Source organism: Bufo gargarizans, chromosome 9 (assembly GCF_014858855.1).
Source record: "Bufo gargarizans isolate SCDJY-AF-19 chromosome 9, ASM1485885v1, whole genome shotgun sequence".
Lineage (NCBI taxonomy): Eukaryota > Metazoa > Chordata > Amphibia > Anura > Bufonidae > Bufo > Bufo gargarizans.
The window spans coordinates 185,494,618-185,515,014 of record NC_058088.1 but is presented as its reverse complement, the minus strand read 5'-3'; the positions used below and the strand labels follow the sequence as shown (position 1 = coordinate 185,515,014).

The following is a 20,397-nucleotide window of genomic DNA, read 5'->3' as shown; positions in this document are numbered from 1 at the left end:
AGTAGCTGTTACCATGGCAAAGCCAGAGCAAGCGCCTCCGCTATAAACAGTATCAGTCCAATGGTAAAAGCGTTCTGCATTTCTTCCCCTCGCGCTCGCTCTCGGTGGGTAGCTTCAACACACTACCTCCACATGGACATCCGGACATGAGTGGAGATCACGTGACAGGAATTTATTCTGGGCTATTGCCATGGCAACCCCAGAGCAAGCGCCATACTTACAACTTCACAAGGAGAAACACAACAAGGAAGGGACCGTTGACCTACATTTTAAGTACAATGCTTCTTTAATATATTCAAAATGGCTGTACCCACTAAGTCTTTGCAATAGAAACACTGCTGCGGACGCTTAAAGGGGGTCGTGCTATGAAAAAGATTTAACATTTTTCAAACCAGCACCTGGATCTGAATACTTTTGTAATTGCATGTAATTAAAAATTTTCCATAGCCACTGAGTTATTCAATAAAACGTATCTGTATAGCGCCACCTCCTGTTTGTTATTTTTTTTGACCACCTGACTGTGGTGGTCGCATGCGCTCATGGTGTCTTTAGATCAATCATGGCAGATCCCCTTTAAGGCGACGCACTCCGTAAAGAACACGGATCAATCGGTCCCATGTCCGTCGGGATGAAGCTGAAGACCAGAGGTGGCCCTCAGACCTCCACGTGAAGCTTGAATAAATTACGGTTGGCGTGTGTAGCCCGCCAACTTTATCGACAAGCATCAGGCGCCAATCAAACACCACCAGTGTGAAAGTTTTAACACTTTATTTTCCAGTCACGTACATGTTGCAGTCCTGTGCTGGCAGGCGGCATGCGCGACATTAGAACATGGCTGTTTGGGCGTCCTCGAGCTCCGCGGCTGGCACCGCTCCCGCCTTATTATTAAGAAACTAAAATGTCCAGACGAAAAAAAAAAAACACAAGTCGTTAAAAGACGTCGGTCACTGCCACGGGCGACCAACGTGCCTCCAGTGTAACAAGGTCCACGCCCAGTCCTCGCTCCTGGACGGACGCGCAATCTCACGCACAATGATAGATATATATACAGGTCATTAAATACATATATGTATAGAAAGCGGAGCACATGACATTATATACAGTATATCAACCTCCTGGGTGCAAGAAAAAGCGAAGTCTCCATCACTGGCCTGTTGTGCGCACAGGAGGCGGCCATTTTGTCATAAGCTAGCCATCACAATGCAATGCACGTAAATAATGGACTAGCTTAAAGGGGTTTGACCTATAAAAAAATATTCTACATATTTCAAACCAGCACCTGGATCTGAACACTTTTGTAATTGCATGTCATTAAAAATTTTGCATACCCGCTGAGTTATTCACTGAAATCTATCTGTATAGCGCCACCTGCTGGTTGCTCATTTTCTAAATTCTTTGTCCAGCTCACTAAGGTGGACGCACATGCTCAGTTCCATCCTTCAAATGTTACCAGCTGCTGCAAAAACGCTGCACGCTCCCCCTGAGGACGGCCCCAACCCGTGAGCTGCAGCAGAAAGGACACACCTTGAACTGACAGCTTGAAATAAATGTAAAGAGCAATTTTAGAAATTAATGGATCTATGTGAGGTACAGGGCTGGTTCTAAGTTTGTTACTATGTGATATTGGATTTACATTTTTTTACATTAAACACGGGATAACCCCTTTAAAAGATGGCCGCCTCTACTGTGTGTAGGGAACAGGTATGAAGTTAAGAATACACCAGATATTTTTTTTTTTATCTACTGTGCTCAGGCCCAAAAATAAATAACACTTACTGGCATCTATAAGTGAGCGGACCTGCCTAGACCTCCCGGGCTTAAAGGGGGACTCCACTGGATAGGTGAGAAATGCTTCAGGCACGAATACCCCTTGAAGGAGCAACTCGACCCTTGACTAGAGTTTCCTTAAAGGGGTTCTCCTATCAGTATAATCAATGGTGGGAACACTGTGATCAGTAGAACTGGGGTCCCAGTAGAGACCACTTCGCCCATTAAATCCTGTAGGACTGCCAAGTGCAGCGCTCAGCTATCTCCAGCAGTCCCATAGGAGTCAATGGAGAGGTGCTGCTCCACTCGCACAGGGGACTTGGGAACTTTGAGTTTTAACGCGGTGTGTTAGTCGGAGCTTAGTTTAGTTAGTTTTCTCTTAAACTGATGATAAAATTCTGGCTGCCTGTGACCACCACTAGAGGGAGCTCACTGCATACAGTTTATACATTGAGCTCCATAGTAAAACAGTATACAGTGAGCTCCCCCTAGTGGCTGCTGCAGGCAGGAAGGATCATTGTATGTCTGAAAGATGAATGGTGTACATGGGTGGGATCTGGAGATGTGAGGGGCGAGAGAGGTTAGACCTCCCACAGTAGATGAAGGTGGACATGCCAGTGAGAGGAACCCTAAGGAAACTGCGAGGCGGGCGTGCCCTTATCTTCATCACTTGCTGCCCCCCCCCCCCAACATTATAAGAGGCAAAAGACATAAAATGGACGCACACGTGGAATGCACCAGCCTAGGGGGAATGTAAGAGCAAAATTATGGGGGGGGATACAGTTCAGTTAAATCATAGAGGGACGACTATACTGGGGGGACGTCTGAGATGGTCGAAATAAAGCCGCAGTCCTGGTTTCAGCTTTTGGAGGGGGTCTGGGGGCTCCCATGTGCAGGCACACATTCTTTGCTTAGTCGGACAATCTCCTGGGACAGAGCTTCAAGGTCCTGCGTGAGAGAAGGAGAAAGAATTAGAGGCCTTAAAGGGGTTGTCCAGGATTAGGAAACAGCGCCACTAACACACGGGATATCTTCTGAGGTAATTACAGGGAACTAGTAATATTTGGCCAGAAGAACTCCACAGACTCCGTCTATAGGGACAGACCGCCACTTGTCCTATCACTTTCATGTCCGCTGACCGTGCCGTCCCCCGGTGCTCTGTGATCATGTCTGTCACGTGGCGCCCCCTTCTTGGTACATGAAGGTTAAGGCGACACTTAAGAAATCTGCTTCTCCCAGCAGTAGGAAGAGGCTTTTCATATTGCTATTCCCAGGCTGCAGGTTCTATGCAATCGGAAAATCAATGGAATGGATTCCTTGCACAGTGGCAGCCGAGATCTGACCTTCTCATGTCCTCCCTGCACACAAGATAGTACAACCCGCAAGAAATAGCCAGCAAGAGGACGGGCCGTGTGCGTGGGGACCGGAGAGGATGGGCCGTGTGCGTGGGGACCGGAGAGGACGGGCCGTGTGCGTGGGGACCTGGAGAGGACGGGCCGTGTGCGGGGACCGGACATGGAGAGGACGGGCCGTGTGCGGGGGACCGGACATGGAGAGGACGGGCCGTGTGCGTGGGGACCGGACATGGAGAGGACGGGCCGTGTGCGTGGGGACCGGACATGGAGAGGACGGGCCGTGTGCGTGGGGACCGGACATGGAGAGGACGGGCCGTGTGCGTGGGGACCGGACATGGAGAGGACGGGCCGTGTGCGTGGGGACCGGACATGGAGAGGACGGGCCGTGTGCGTGGGGACCGGACATGGAGAGGACGGGCCGTGTGCGTGGGGACCGGACATGGAGAGGAGGCCGTGTGCGTGGGGACCGGACATGGAGAGGACGGGCCGTGTGCGTGGGGACCAGACATGGAGAGGACGGGCCGTGTGCGTGGGGACCGGACATGGAGAGGACGGGCCGTGTGCGTGGGGACCGGACATGGAGAGGACGGGCCGTGTGCGTGGGGACCGGACATGGAGAGGACGGGCCGTGTGCGTGGGGACCGGACATGGAGAGGACGGGCCGTGTGCGTGGGGACCGGACATGGAGAGGACGGGCCGTGTGCGTGGGGACCGGACATGGAGAGGACGGGCCGTGTGCGTGGGGACCGGACATGGAGAGGACGGGCCGTGTGCGTGGGGACCGGACATGGAGAGACGGGCCGTGTGCGTGGGGACCGGACATGGAGAGGACGGGCCGTGTGCGTGGGACCGGACATGGAGAGGACGGGCCGTGTGCGTGGGGACCGGACATGGAGAGGACGGGCCGTGTGCGTGGGGACCGGACATGGAGAGGACGGGCGTGTGCGTGGGGACCGGACATGGAGAGGACGGGCCGTGTGCGTGGGGACCGGAGAGGACGGGCCGTGTGCGTGGGGACCGGAGAGGACGGGCCGTGTGCGTGGGGACCGGAGAGGACGGGCCGTGTGCGTGGGGACCGGAGAGGACGGGCCGGTGTGCGTGGGGACCGGAGAGGACGGGCCGTGTGCGTGGGGGACCGGAGAGGACGGGCCGTGTGCGTGGGGACCGGAGAGGACGGGCCGTGTGCGTGGGGACCGGAGAGGACGGGCCGTGTGCGTGGGGACCGGAGAGGACGGGCCGTGTGCGTGGGGACCGGAGAGGACGGGCCGTGTGCGTGGGGACCGGACATGGAGAGGACGGGCCGTGTGCGTGGGGACCGGACATGGAGAGGACGGGCCGTGTGCGTGGGGACCGGACATGGAGAGGACGGGCCGTGTGTGGGGACCGGACATGGAGAGGACGGGCCGTGTGTAGTGACCGGAGAGGACGGGCCGTGTGTAGTGACCGGAGAGGACGGGCCGTGTGTAGTGACCGGATAGGACGGGCCGTGTGTAGTGACCGGAGAGGACGGGCCGTGTGTAGTGACCGGAGAGGACGGGCCGTGTGTAGTGACCGGAGAGGACGGGCCGTGTGTAGTGACCGAGAGGACGGGCCGTGTGTAGTGACCGGAGAGGACGGGCCGTGTGTAGTGACCGGAGAGGACGGGCCGTGTGTAGTGACCGGAGAGGACGGGCCGTGTGTAGTGACGGAGAGGACGGGCCGTGTGTAGTGACCGGAGAGGACGGGCCGTGTGTAGTGACCGGAGAGGACGGGCCGTGTGTAGTGACCGGAGAGGACGGGCCGTGTGTAGTGACCGGAGAGGACGGGCCGTGTGTAGTGACCGGAGAGGACGGGCCGTGTGTAGTGACTGGACATGGAGTGGATGAGCCTTTTGTGTAATGACCAGTGGGGACAGACTGTTTGTGTAGTGACCGGAGGGGACGGGCCGTGTGTGCAGGAAGACTAGCCACGGGGTAAACCATTTCCAGTACATGACAGACTCTTCTGAGGGACTGTGTACCCGGACCAGTGCTGAGCTAGGACACTGTGATTCGGCCGCGATGCTTCATCATTCTGACCTCAGAACGGCTTTACTAAGATCTGCCACTGATACCTTCTATCTGCAGTAACGGGGGACCTGACCCATCGCTATGAGACTCGGCATCTTTATACAAACTATCCTCGCTGCCAATATTATCGACACTTTCTCTACTACTACCCTTATCTTCTCTATCCCTGTCCAAGCAGCCAGCACTGGCGTGAGGACAGCCCCTGAGTGCTCCTGTATCAGCACATTGCTAACACGGCCATTACCGAGTATTGATTAAAAGTCTTGCAAAATGATAAGGCTGATACTGTGATATTGCCTCGTGGCTCATTTCCCACTGAGCCCATTACCTGCCTCAGCAACATCCAGCGACCTCCGCTACGTCAAAAGAAATATCCCTGAGGTGCCAGCTACTGGGGGGGAGAACATGCGTCCCCCTCTGTGGGGTAAAGCCTCCAGTCGATTACATGCTGAATGAATGGAGACGACTGTCAAGTGCAATTATTTTCCTTATCTCAGGGCTTGGAGTGAGGATACATTTCGACAGCATTTATGTATCCATCCTATAGAAGCCTTAAAGGAGAATGCTGATGCTTTGATACGTCATAGATAAGTACGACTGATAGTCTACCGGGAGCTCGGACCCCTTTGGTGCCGCTCAGAGATTCCCGCATCCTATAAGGGCTCATGCACACAAACATGTGAGGCAAATAGCGGGTCTGCAATATATGGGCACCGGCTGTGCGCGCTCACTTGAATGGGTCCGCAATATACGGAGCGGAGGCACAGAGCTCTTCCATGGGATTTCGGTCAGTGCTTCCGCACCGCAAAAAAAAATATATAGAACATGTTAAAGAAAAATTGCGGTGCGGACAGAATATTGTGGATCGTGGATCCATTCAAGTGAATGGGTCCACATCCACAAACGCATACTGCAATTTGCGGTCCACAGCACAGCAACAGGTCCCCCACGTTCGTGTGCACGAGCCCAATTCTATAGATACAGGTCATGTAGAGACACACAGCATTATAAATCAGTGTAATGCCGTGTGCTCCTGCGAAACGAGCAGTGTCCATAACGGGGAATCCCACGCTCCTCTGAAACAGCCCTTAGTCTCTCTCTACCGTCATGCTGTCTCTTCTGGGGTACCAAGTCTCTCCTAATCAGCTGCAGTCTCAACAGGTGATTTAACATCTGCTGTAGGGAAAAAGATGGTTGACCGGTCCCCCTGGCAGGCTTCCTCAAACGGCGGCCCTCCAGCAAACTACAACTCCCAGCATGCCCGAACAGCCTACAGCAGGGCATTGTAGGAGTTGTAGTCTTACAACAGCTGGAGGGCCGCCGTTTGAGGATGCCTGGTGTATGGCCACCTTAAAGGGTCACTGTACTTTTAGGAAACGTTTGATATGTCATAGGGACATATCTTAGATCGTTGGGGGTCTGAGCGCTGATGCCCCACCAATCTCTAGAACGAGGCGAGAGAAGTGTTCGGATAGGGCGCTATCCTCGCTGCAGGACAGGAAGGGAGACAAGCTCAACAGAAAGTCTATGGGCCCATCTGGTTCCCATCTTGTGCAGCTAGGAGAGAGGGCCGCAATAAGCGAGCGCTTCTCCCCCTTCCTTCCAGAGATCAGTGGGGTCTCAACGCTCAGACCCCCAATAATCTAAACTTTTGATATGTCCCTCTGACATATCAAAAAAGTTTCCTGAAAGCACAGTGCCACTTGAAGAACGTGGAGTGGCATCACGCGCTCACCTTCTGCAGGTGCATGTTCTTGGTGAGCTGCTCCTCCAGCATGTTCTGCAGCTTCTTGTTCATCTCCCTCAGGTTCTCGTCGCCCGGTTTGACCAGATCTCTGAGGACGCTGCTGAGGCTGCTGCGATCTACCTGCCCGTGGATGGCCGACACATCTGCAGGAAAGAGAAAAGACCTGAAGGAATGAGGAACCTGCTGCCTTACAGGAAAGAGAAGGCCTTGGAGAAGATACAACGTCATGGCCCACATGGCAGGATCCACTAGTGTTCTGCCTCCGAGACATGGAGGATTTAAGAGTCTGGATCTGCAGGAAAGGAGGACTTGGGAGGCTGAAAGATCTCATCCCCCGGCAGAGGGCGGCTCGCTCTGTTAGACGGGAATCATACAACGGTGTTTTGATCGTAATTTAAATAATTTAGGGTCTTATCATCTCCATCCACATTCTCAGACGCTGAATTTGCCCGCGCTGGTCTGCCCGCTCCCTCCTCGGCGGCGGCGCACCCCTCACCTCTCCATTTTCTGCCTTAGTAAATAAAACATCAGCCAATCTTCCTGCAGCTAAATTATTCACACCTTGCAGCCCCCCTACTTGCTGACGGCCTCAAAATCCACAATGCGTGTCAGGTCCGGTTAGTCTCACGTCGGGAGGATGGGGTCGAGGCCTTGGCATCACCGTGCCATATATGATTGGAGGGGAAGCCTGCCACTGCATTAGGCAGGGTCCCCTGATGCCACGCTATACTTAAAGAGTGATCGGTCTCGTCGAGGCAGAGGTGGCAAGTGTCGGGCAAGGGGAAGGGCGGTGGGGGGGTAAAGAATGTGAAGAAGACATGGGCATGTCAGCTCACGATTAAAATCATCACAATGCTGTCCTCCCAGAATCGCGCCAGGCTCCGGCGGTAACACATGTCAGATTGGCATGGTACGAATTACAAGTACGGTGGCGGCGCGACCGCCGGGCATCCAGACGCATGATAAAATCATTGGGTCACCTAATCTGCGCTAGATGGCCTCCAATCCCTGGTGAAATCCACCTCCTGTGCACGTTATGGGCAGCGTTTAACCCTCGTTTGCCCTGATCTCCTCTCCGCAGCAAAGTTTAACTCCTTTCTTTCCAGAGCTCATTACATAATCATCCGCCATCACTGCGAGCCTCAGATGGGCATAGTACAGTGCTATTTAACCCCTCGTCTTCCAGAGGCAGTACTGAGCTGCAATGCCCTCTCAGGGCATGGCTCATCAACATCATATCAGTAGTGGGTCCGACTCCCGGCACTCAATCGGTTGTTAGAAGGGCTGAGCTCTGCGGCCTCTTCATACTATACCAAGCACAGCGCCGTCCATTGTGTAGTGGCAGTGCTTGGTACTGCAGCACAATTCCATTCAGTTGAACGGGACTGGGCTACAGTATGGTCACGTGACCGATGGACGTGACATCACGGGCTGAGATACAGGCCGTAACGCGTGCCCGGGTGCCGCTGTCCCTTCCAACAGCTGATCGATAACGGACCTGGTAGCCAGACCCCAAATCGATCAGATATTGATGACCTACCCTGAGGAGAGGTCATCCATATTAAATAGGGTTGTGTCATCTGGAATTTTGATGGCCCATCGCTACGAAGAGGACGGGCCTCTGGGGCCCGCACCTTTCTTCAGAACGGGCCCCCGAAAGTAAAGGAGGGCACACTGCGCATGTATGGCTTTCTCTCCATTCATTTCTATGGGACTGCCAGACATGGTGGAGACCGGGATCGGCTCTCTCCGGTGTTTCCATTACGCGGCGCGCTCTCCGTGAATTTCCGAAAATAGCTGAGCGAGTGTGGCCTGTTTTCATCAGTCCCATAGAAATGAATGGAGAACGCACTGCGCAAGCGTAGCCACTGCTGCCTTCACATCAGTGGGAACTACCTTACATCAGCCACACCAGAGACTTCTCCAAAATGAGGAGTGACCCACATGTAGACAGCTGTGTCGGTCAGGACAGAGCAGGGTGCTGGTGGGCTGGATGAGACAGCGGGCTTCTTTACGGAAGAGTCTCTGGTTTGGTTGACATTCTCAATTGCATGGGGCCTACTTGAAGATACGCGGATTCCCGCATAACTAGGTAAGGCACATATCGATACATGTCCACAAGGGAAACCCAAATCTAACCGATTCTCTCTCTCCTACATTTATAGATTTGGGTGTCCCTTGTGATTCAATCAATAATGCCTTATACTGGGTGGTATGGAACAAGAATCCGGGTGATGTCACATGATGACATCATCCGGGGGCACACGTGAACTAGCAGCAGGACGGATCCAACAGGCTGTTCACCTGCCGGACTCCCCTGCCGCTAACACGAAAGTACCCTAAAGTGTTAATTTCTGGAGGGATTATGGGGAGCGCGCGCCGGCTTCCTTTTCTTTTCTTCCTTTTATCAGTTTGCCAGATTTGACTGCAGGGTATAACATGGTTTATGCAGCGCCAACATATTCCATAGTGCGGTACATAGACTGCCATCAGCTCACCAGTCCCTGTACCCAGTAGAGCTTAGACTCTGTAACTGGACGTCTTGCTCGTAGCCCAATGTTGTGCAGACGCCTTCTGATGGTTTGGGTAGACGCTGTTTGCCGCCCTAGGTTTGGCACTTGCAGTACAGAATAGATGACTATGCGCCATTCTTCTAATCAGGCGATCCATCCGGGCAGGCCTTCTCCTCTCTGCAATTTTTGCTCTCTCAGTTCAAGGATTCTGTCCGGCACATGGCCGAACAGGAGGCCGTGAACAATCACCCCACACGACTTGATCCAATTTTTCTGGTTTTAAAAACTTTGCTTTCAATCTGGCTTTTATGCCCCTCCCACGTGCCACAGATTGGAGCTAGGTGCTTCAAAATTTCCTCATCTGCAGATCTTAGCGACATCTGCAGAACATTACGGCCCGTCCTTCTGATACAATGGTCTGTCTACAGTCACCACTAGGGGGAGCTTACTGCATTCTGTTTACACATGGAACGCCTGAGCTCCCCCTATTGGTGGTTTTCGAAAACCAGAGTGTAAAAAGTGTTGTCTGTTTAACCCCTTAGTGACCAGCCTGTTTTGGGCCTTACTGACCAAGCGTTTTTCTTCCATTTTTCGTCGTCACTTTCCAAGAGCTATAACTTTTTTATTTTTCCGTCTATATAGCTTTACGAGGGCTTGTTTTTTGCGGGACAAGTTGTAGTTTTTAATGGCGCCATTTTGGGGTACACATACATTTCCTGATTAACTTTTATTAACTCTTTCTGGGAGGGAGATGGGAAAAACAGCAATACTGCCACTGCGTTTTTACGTTATAAATTTTATGGCGTTTATTTTTCGGTATAAATAACATAATATCTTTATTCTCTGGGCCACTACGATTACAGTGATACCAAATACATATATTTTTTTTTTTCCATTTGACAACTTTTTTGCAATAAAACCCATTTTTTTTTTTTAAGAAAAAAATGTTTTTGCTTTGCCGATTCCCAAGACCCATAACTTTTTTATTTTTCGTTCTATGGATTTGTGTGAGGGCTTGATTTTTGCGGGACTACTTGTATTTTTCATTGGTATAATTTTGGAGTAAATTACCCTTTTTTGATCGCTTGTTGATTACGTTTTTTTTGTGGCAACTAAGAATAAATTAGCAATTCTGTCTTTTATTTTTACGGCGTTCACCATAGGGTATAATTCACATGATATTTATGTAGTCCGGGTCGTTACGGACGCGGCAATTCCAAACATATGGGGGAGATTTTTTTTTTTGCAATTTTTTTATATAGGATTTTTTTATTGAATACATGTGTTTTTTTTAACTTTTTTTTTACCACTTAAAGGGAACCTGTCACCAGGATTTTGCCCATAGAGCTGGGGACATGGGCTGCTAGATGGCCGCCAGCACATCTGCAATACCCTGTCCCCATAGCTCTGTGTGCTTTTATTGTGTTAAAAAATCGTTTTGATCCATATGCAAATGAACCTCATGTGTCCTGTATCCGGAGAGGAGTCCAGCGGATAGGAGCCCAGCACCGCCCCGCGTCCTCCGAATCTCCTCCTTGCTGGCGTCACAGAGCTGGAGCGCCGAAATCTCGCGATGCGCGAGCTAGCGCATGCGTAGTTCGTTCCCTGTGCTGATGCCAGCACAGGGAATGAACATGATGCCGACACTGCGCATGCGCTAACTCGAGCATCGCGAAATTTCGGCGCTCCAGCTCTGTGACGTCAGCCAGCAAGGAGGAGATTCGGAGGACGCGGGGCGGTGCTGGGCTCCTTTCCGCTGGACTCATCTCTGGATACAGGACACATATCAGGTTCATTTGCATATCTATCAAAACTGTTTCTTAACACAATAAAAGCACACAGAGCTATGGGGACTGGGTATTGCGGATGTGCTAGCGGCCATCTAGCAGCCCATGTCCCCAGCTCTATGCACAAAATCCAGGTGACAGGTTCCCTTTAATAGTCCCACAAGGGGACTATAACAGACAACATTCTGATTGATTTTAAAATGCAATGCATTATCCCTATAGTGCGGGGGTGCACAACCTGCGGCCCGGTGGCCACATGCGGCCCTCAATACAATTCTATGCGGCCCCAGCCATCTGGTAGCAGACATGTATGTCTGTGTCTTGTGGCTGCTTACGTGAATCTTTCATGTATTGTCCCATTAGATGGGAGTACTAGAAGTGTAACTAGACATTTAGAATATATACTGTATGTTCAATATGTCATAAATAGAGTATTTCACTAGAAAAGGTTGTGCACCCCTGCTATAGTGCATTGCATTTTAATATCAGTGCTATTCTGACATTGACCAGCAGGCTGCTTGAAATTACTCAAGGCTGGTCTGGGGCCCACATCAGACCCCATGCAGCATTCACACACATTGGCACCCTGCGATCGCATTTGCAGGGTGCCGATGGTAGACAGAGGGAGTCCGCTCCCTCTGTCAGCACTTTACATGCGGTGGGCGCCACTTAGGGGGTCTTAGGCTGGGCCGCCGCTTTTTTACGGGTTAAAATAATTTTCCGGGAGTTTTTCTGGACCGGTCGTCAGTATTTGATTGGTTGGGGTCCGACACTCACAGATCAGCTGTTTGAGAAGGCACTGCTGCTCCTGTGAGCGCCGCGGCCTGCTCTCAGCTCACCAAGCACAGCGCCGTACACTGTATAGTGGTCGTGCTTGGTATCACACTCAGCCCCATTCTCTTCTATGGGGCTGAGCTGCGCCTAGGCCTCGTGACTGATGAAAGTGTCGTCACTGGCCTAGGAAAAGCTGAGAGAAGGCCGCAGCACTACTGGAAGCAACCAGTGCCTTCTCAAACAGCTGATTGGCAGGGGTCCCGGGTGTCAGACCCCCACCGATCAGATCCAGCAGATAGGTCATCAGTGTAAAACTCCCATAAAACCCCTTTAAGACAATGCCTTATACCCTAGTGGAGAAGATGGACATCCTAAAGAACCTGGTCCTTCCATTTAAGGTGGATGTTAGGATCTAGGGCTGGCACCATTACATTTTGCAAGTAACCAACTCAGATACTCTTCACCCCAAAGCCCAAAATGATTTTTCTCCGGTTTTATATTCAACACTAAATCTGTAATAATTTATGGCCACTCATTAGATCCGATCGAGAGGTCGTGATTATCATTTCGATAGGTCGCTCCTCCATGGGATACATCATGACCACAATGACCCAGGGGCTGTACCTTGGCATAGGGCAGGAGGACCCTGTGGAGGAGAAGAACTGTCTTTGATAACTTTGTAGGTCACTTTTTTTAAGGCGACGCAAGTGGAGAGAAGAGGTAACGAGATCCGGTGACAATCCAAGGACAGAGAGAGGTGAGCCAACACAAGTCGGGGAAGGAGGAGGGGGGGGGGAGAGGATGGAGGCATGGATGCCAACGCAGACTGGCAAACAGGTGGTGGGAGGAATGGCAGCGCTGGCATCTCAGCCACATCCGCTCAAACACCCACAGCGCCTGGCAATGGGCAAACCTCTACAGGGAAGTGTTTATTTCATGACAGCGAGAGATCGCTCACGAGTAAATAACCGCAGGGAGAGGGAAGAAAATGGGTTATTATTGGCGGCGGTTACACCCATGCTGCGTTCCTGGAGACACATGCAGCCCCTGCCGTCCAGGAGAGCCATGTACTTAAGATGCATTAACCGGAGTAAAGCGCTAATGATGCCTAAGTGAACGAATGAGGATGATTTATACGATTACCTTACACAGATGCAGGAAAACGTATTGCAGCACTTACCAGGACGCCTTCTAGGCAGGTAATATCATGGTGTGCATCCATATAAGATATAGGTGGACACCGAGGGGAGAGAAAAGGAGCGAAATTCCGTTTTTGTTTATTTTTTAGCTAGATTGGCACAACATTCTGTGCCAATTACGTTCTCAATACATCTTTATAGCAGTCAGAGAACCGATTTTCTGATACAGAGCGCCAAATCCTCTGCACAGACTTTATATAAAAAAAAGAGATGTGTACCTGCGGCCACCACTAGAGGGAGCTCGCGGCATACTGGTTCTGCATTGAACTCAATAATAACACTGCATGCAGTGAGCTCCCTCTAGTGGTGGCTACAAAGTAGACATGACAGCATTTAAAGTTTTGTCTAATCCGATACTGATGGCCTATCCTGAAGATAGATCATCAATTGTTAAAATCCCGGACTACCTGTATCATTTGTAGGTCCTAAGTTCTGATTAATTCCTCAGTATAGTAGTCCAAGCGTCTGATACAGAGCTCCAAGTCCTCTGCCTAGATATAGAATTACAGGACATGTGTTCTACCTGCAGCCACCACTAGAGGGAGCTCACTGCATACAGTGTTATTATGGAGTTAAATAGAGAGCCAGTATGCAGTGAGCTCCCTCTAGTGGTGGCTGCAGGTAGAACACATGTCCTCCTGTAATTCTATATCTAGGCAAAGGGTTTGGAGCTCTGTATCAGAAAAACAGCTCAAATCGCTATACTGAGGAATTAACTACAACAGAACTTAGTACTTACAAATGACACATTGTTGAATATTTAGGATTCACTTTAAGGGGGTTGTTCAGGATGTTAACAGTTAACTTCAGGATAGGCCACCAATATCGGATTGGACAAGCTTTATAAACTGACATGTCTACATTGCAGCCACCACTAGAAGGAGCGCACTGCGTACTGGTTCTCCATTGAACTCAATAATAACACTGTATGCAGTGAGCTCCCTCTAGTGGTGGCTGCAGGTAGTCATCCTATAACTGTATATCAGTGCTAGATTGGCAGGGATCTATCAACATTAGATTAGCCGTTTTAGAGTAGCTCCGGCGCTGGAACTACACAGCTCCATCCAACGTGTAGTGGACAGAGCTAGTAACAACCATGCTCCTCCCGCTGAAGTTAATGCTGCAGTAACCATCCCTGTCCACTGCAAATGGACGGAGCTGTGTAGTTCCGCCACTGCAGCTACTCTGAAACATCTGATCAGTGGGGGTGCAGATATTGATGGCCTATCCTGCACTGACAAAGAATTATAGGATGACTGCTTGCAGCCGCCACTAGAGGGAGCTCACTGCATAGTGTTATGACTGAGCTCAATGCAGAACCAGTATGCAGTGAGCTCCCTCTAGTGGTGGCAGCAGGTAGACAAGTCTGTGCAGAGGATCAGATATTAATGGACCATCAATATTAAAATCCTGGACAACCCCTGTAAGCTGCCTGTAGATATATCACAGGTCATTTGGCCAGTAGCTCTCAGACTTGACTCCATCTTGACCTTGCACGTGGTTCAGAAGAATTTGCCAGTTACTTTTAACAGGGAGACAACATAAGATAAGATAAGTGGCCACCTAATATATGTGGCACCGCTTATCTCTGGTGGAACAGGTCCAGACGCAGACATATCCCTGTATATAAAGTGAGTGTAATCCAATGTCAGGTGTGAATAGGGCTGTGGTGGGTCCCCTAGGTTTGACTTCGGACCCCTTTTCTCCCAGCCTGATGCTATTTTAACATTCTGGCTCATTTCAAAATGACAAGGAAAAGGTGTCAGTAACAAAAAACGACGGCTGTCAATCACGGTGGATGAAACCAGAGAGTAAGGGCGACTGAAGCGCATCCGTATTCTGAACCGCCCGGCCTAAGGGGGCACTCACCGATCCTGCTGTCCATGACGTATGCCTCAATGATGGCGCTCTTCTTGCACAGATCCTCGGCCATAGACGCGCTGCTCACTTCTAAGTGCTTCACCTGCGGCAGAGACACAAAACTCTAATTAAGTCCACAATCGGCGCTGGTAAGAGATGAAAACGGCGGATGATCCGTCCGGACGAACCGGCTTCAGAAAGCCTTAAAGGGGGATGCCCAGGATTACAAAAACATGGCTGCTTCCTTCACGCCTGTCCACGGGTTGGTCCTAGTACTGCAGCTCAGCTCTACCGAAGTGAATGGGACTGAGCTGCAATACCACATGCAACCTATGGCAGGTGTGGCGCTGTTGTTGCAGCAAAGCAGCCATCTTTTTCTAATCCTGGGCAACTGCTTTAATACACTGGGCGTCAAGGGGTCAAGATTTATCATATCACCATCAGCTTCATGGCACAGATGGGCAAATTAGGAGCAGCTGACAGAGATACGAAAGCAGGATGTGGAGATATAGCGCCACGCCTGCCAACGGGCGTTGTCCGGTATTGCAGCTGGGAGACTGGGGCTGAGACGTAATACCAGATGCAGCCCATGGACAAGAGCCCTCAGGAGAGGGCATCAATATCAAATCAGTGGGGGGTCTGACCTCTAGCACGAGCACTTCACAGTACACCAAGCACAGCGCCGTACATTGTAAAGTGGCTGTGCTTGGTACTGCAGATCAATCCCATTCACTTGGAGAGGATAGGGCATGCTCAATTTCACGAGGGTTTATGGCCACGGCTTACTCCCAACTCATCAAGAACACACGCATGCTCAACCAAACTGAGCATGCATGTGTATGAAGCGAGCGATGGGGGGGGGGGTTCAGGAGGAATAGGTACTGAATGTGTACGGCCAGTTTAAGACTTGCACTGACAAATAATTATAGGATGACTACCTGCAGCCGCCACTAGAGGGAGCTCACTGCATACTGTTATTATGGAGTTCAATCCAGAACCAGTATACAGGGAGCTCCCTCTAGTGGTGGCAGCAGGTAGACAAGTCTGTGCAGAGGATCAGATATTAATGGACCATGCCTCTCCATTCATTCTCTATGGGACATCGAGGGCTGCACTCTGCTATTTCCGGCGGTCTCTTAGAGAATAAATGGAGCAGCATGACGCATTAGATTGGGGGATCTCGGGAGTGGTCGGAGGACCCCCACAGATCAGTTATGTGGATAGGGGTTAACCTCAAAACTTGGCACAGCCCCTTTAAGACGGGACAAGGGCAGGTTACCTTTTCTTCCAGCAACCATTTTTCCTGCTGGATTTCGGCTAATCTCTGGAACAGGTCGGACATCTCATCATCTGACAGCTCGGCCGGTCTCTGCGGCTGGGACTGGGGGCTTCCGCTGTTAGACTAGAGGGGAGAATTGTTATATAGGACCCAGCATGAACACACTTCCACATTACACCCCAACCTAAACCCCTCCATAATCCAAGCCTTCAGAGCTGCTCTCTCAAATACTTTTCGTTGGCGCACAACCCTTATTTCCGATCTCACCCGCCACCCTTAATGTACTGAGGACTGAGCCGAGGCCAGACCACGAGGAGACCCCTGGGTGGCATCTACAGAACATCCCTATCATCAGCCATTCATCTTCTATCCCATTGTGTTCCAAGGAGGAAGAATTCATCCAGATGAACCCAGGAGCAAAGATCCTACCAGCCAATTAACCTCCTGAGACGTCTGGAGAAAAGCCGCCCGAGAGATCGGAAGACGCCCGGACAGATCTCCGCCACATCACAAAGTCCTATCTTCTCCTCCATGACTGAAGATCTGAGGAGGCCCAGACTTGACACATCTAGAGCGAGGGCCGATGACGCGAACGATTTACGCAAGGAGAGTCCAATGTCAGAAGGATGGCGATTAAAAGTTGTATCCAAGATGGCGGTGATCTGGAGCAGTGGTCTCCACCACCAGCGGCTGCTAGACTACAACTCTCAGCATGCCCCGACAGTACACCATTACCTTATTGCTGCTGGGGGTGGCGTTCTCCTTCATGATCTCTCGGTAGCTGAAGGAGGAGACGCTGCTGCTATCGCCCGTCTGGGTCCGGCTGGGAGAGCTAATTTCGGCCAGTACCAAGTCCTCCAAACCTAAAGAGGAGAATGGGGGTTGTTAGCTGCGGAACATGGAGAAAAGACACAAGCTCACATGGCTGGTCAGATGTGAGGTGAAACCAAGGCCACCATGAGCCACGACAGAGACCATAGTCATCTAGTCACCCCCTGCACTATACGTGGTGTACAGGACCGGTCACCCCCTGCACTATACGCAGTGTACAGGACCAGTCACCCCCTGCACTATACGCAGTGTACAGGACCGGTCACCCCCTACACTATACGGTGTACAGGACCGGTCACCCCCTGCACTATACGCAGTGTACAGGACCGGTCACCCCCTGCACTATACGCGGTGTACAGGACCGGTCACCCCCTGCACTATACGCAGTGTACAGGACCGGTCACCCCCTGCACTATACGCAGTGTACAGGACCGGTCACCCCCTGCACTATACGCAGTGTACAGGACCGGTCACCCCCTGCACTATACGCAGTGTACAGGACCGGTCACCCCCTGCACTATACGCAGTGTACAGGACCGGTCACCCCCTGCACTATACGCAGTGTACAGGACCGGTCACCCCCTGCACTATACGCGGTGTACAGGAGCGGTCACCCCCTGCACTATACGCAGTGTACAGGACCGGTCACCCCCTGCACTATACGCGGTGTACAGGACCGGTCCCCCCCTGCACTATACGTGGTGTACAGGACCAGTCACCCCTGCACTATACGGTGTACAGGACCGGTCACTCCCTGCACTATACGGTATACAGGACCGGTCACCCCCTGCACTATACACGGTGTACAGGACCAGTCACCCCCTGCACTATACGGTGTACAGGACCGGTCACCCCCTGCACTATACGGTGTACAGGACCGGTCACCCGCTGCACTATACACGGTGTACAGGACCGGTCACCCCCTGCACTATACACGGTGTACAGGACCAGTCACCCCCTGCACTATACGGTGTACAGGACTGGTCACCCCCTGCACTATACACGGTGTACAGGACCGGTCACCCCCTGCACTATACGGTGTACAGGACTGGTCACCCCCTGCACTATACGGTGTACAGGACCGGTCACCCGCTGCACTATACACGGTGTACAGGACCGGTCACCCCCTGCACTATACACGGTGTACAGGACCAGTCACCCCCTGCACTATACACGGTGTACAGGACCAGTCACCCCCTGCACTATACACGGTGTACAGGACCAGTCACCCCCTGCACTATACGGTGTACAGGACCAGTCACCCCCTGCACTATACACGGTGTACAGGACCAGTCACCCCCTGCACTATACGGTGTACAGGACCGGTCAACCCCTGCACTATATACGGTGTACAGGACCAGTCACCCCCTGCACTATACGGTGTACAGGACCAGTCACCCCCTGCACTATACAGTGTACAGGACCGGTCACCCCCTGCACTATACACGGTGTACAGGACCGGTCACCCCGTGCACTATACGCGGTGTACAGGACCGGTCACCCCCTGCACTATACGGTGTACAGGACCGGTCACCCCCTACACTATACGCAGTGTACAGGACCAGTCACCCCCTGCACTATACACACAGTGTACAGGACCAGTCACCCCCTGCACTATACGCAGTGTACAGGACCAGTCACCCCTGCACTATACGCGGTATACAGGACCGGTCACTCCCTGCACTATACGGTATACAGGACCGGTCACCCCCTGCACTATACGGTGTACAGGACCGGTCACCCCCTGCACTATACGGTGTACAGGACCGGTCACCCCCTGCACTATACGGTGTACAGGACCGGTCACCCCCTGCACTATACACGGTGTACAGGACCAGTCACCCCCTGCACTATACGCAGTGTACAGGACCGGTCACCCCTGCACTATACGCGGTATACAGGACCGGTCACTCCCTGCACTATACGGTATACAGGACCGGTCACCCCCTGCACTATACGGTGTACAGGACCGGTCACCCCCTGCACTATACGGTGTACAGGACCGGTCACCCCCTGCACTATACGGTGTACAGGACCGGTCACCCCTGCACTATACGGTGTACAGGACCGGTCACCCCCTGCACTATACGCAGTGACGCTCCATCCTCATCCTCCTGGTGCAGCCCTCACTTCCAGCATTCCTTGGGCTCAGCACTTTCCACCCTGATTTTGGGTTCGCCTCTCGCTGCCTCCCTCCTCCTGACTCATCACAGCAATGAAATATTAATGCTCTGCTGAAAGTCTTAATGCTTCTAGTGGGATTACGGGGAAGGAGGGAGCGGTGGGGCGGCCTGCACTACAGCGGCAGAGGGGTGGGAGACCGGCTGCTCACATGCATCCATGAACAGGCGCGGGTGGGCTTTAGAGCATCCTCGTCTGTATGCAGAGAGAAGGAGCCCGTCCGGTGCCAATCACACCCTCATATAAGGAGCCCGTTCGGTGCCAATCACACCCTCATATACCCCTGTTGCCCGCATACTGGGTAAAAGTGAGAACTGACAAAGCCGGCATATGCTTGTCACCTGCTGCGTGCTTTCCCACCGCTCTGCCTGTCGAAGTTTCAGTATTGTCTTCAATTCTAGCATTATATTCATGAACCAGGAGGCCCTGGATGAAAGGTGGTACAGGCCCCGCCCAGATGTGTGTATGTGTGTGTGTGTGTGTGTGTGGGGGGGGGGTTGGCAGAACTGACATGTACAGTAGGTCTGTATGTCCAACGCTCTCTTTAATTTCTCATCATTCAGAACGGTTTGCTCTCAGTGAATGGAAACACACCCTAGAGGCTCAAAATGTGTCATTGTGCTGCATGCTGGCTTTACTCCGGCCCTCTCTTGTAAGGGGCCCTCATAAAGTCTACTTGTGCGAAACACTCTCTTTAATTTCTCATTCATCAGATATGTCCTTGCTGTCAGTGAATGGAAACACGCCACAGAGGCTCAAAAGCTGTCCTGATGGTGTGCTGCACGACATGCTGACTGTACTCGGGAAGGTTTTTCAGTTTAAGCACAAAGTCTATTGACGTAAAACGTTCTCTTTAATTCCTCACCAGTCAGAGCTGTGCTTGCTGTCAGTGGATAGAAAACTGTCCTGAGCGTTTGCTGCGCGGCTTGCTGACTGTACTTGGGCCCTCATGATCAGGAACGTTTTTCGCAACCTCTAAATGTAAAGTACATTCACTAGCAGCAAGCAGAGATCTTGAAAGTGACATGAAACTGAAATCCACAGTTTATTCCGAAG

The 20,397-nt window shown here is 51.8% G+C and overlaps 1 protein-coding gene across 1 annotated transcript in view; it reads right to left on the bottom strand.

The window, feature by feature from the left end:
- Positions 1–1,226: 1,226 nt before the first annotated feature.
- Positions 1,227–20,397, bottom strand: part of LOC122946868 (GRIP1-associated protein 1-like) — a 64,447-nt gene continuing 45,276 nt past the window's right edge. The window contains exons 23-27 of the mRNA XM_044306733.1: positions 17,065–17,192; positions 16,330–16,452; positions 15,060–15,153; positions 6,906–7,060; positions 1,227–2,715 (exon numbers count right to left, since the gene is read on the bottom strand). Coding sequence (XP_044162668.1) covers positions 2,626–2,715; positions 6,906–7,060; positions 15,060–15,153; positions 16,330–16,452; positions 17,065–17,192 — 590 coding nt within the window. The 3' untranslated portion in view covers positions 1,227–2,625. The remainder of the gene's footprint in view (positions 2,716–6,905; positions 7,061–15,059; positions 15,154–16,329; positions 16,453–17,064; positions 17,193–20,397) is intronic.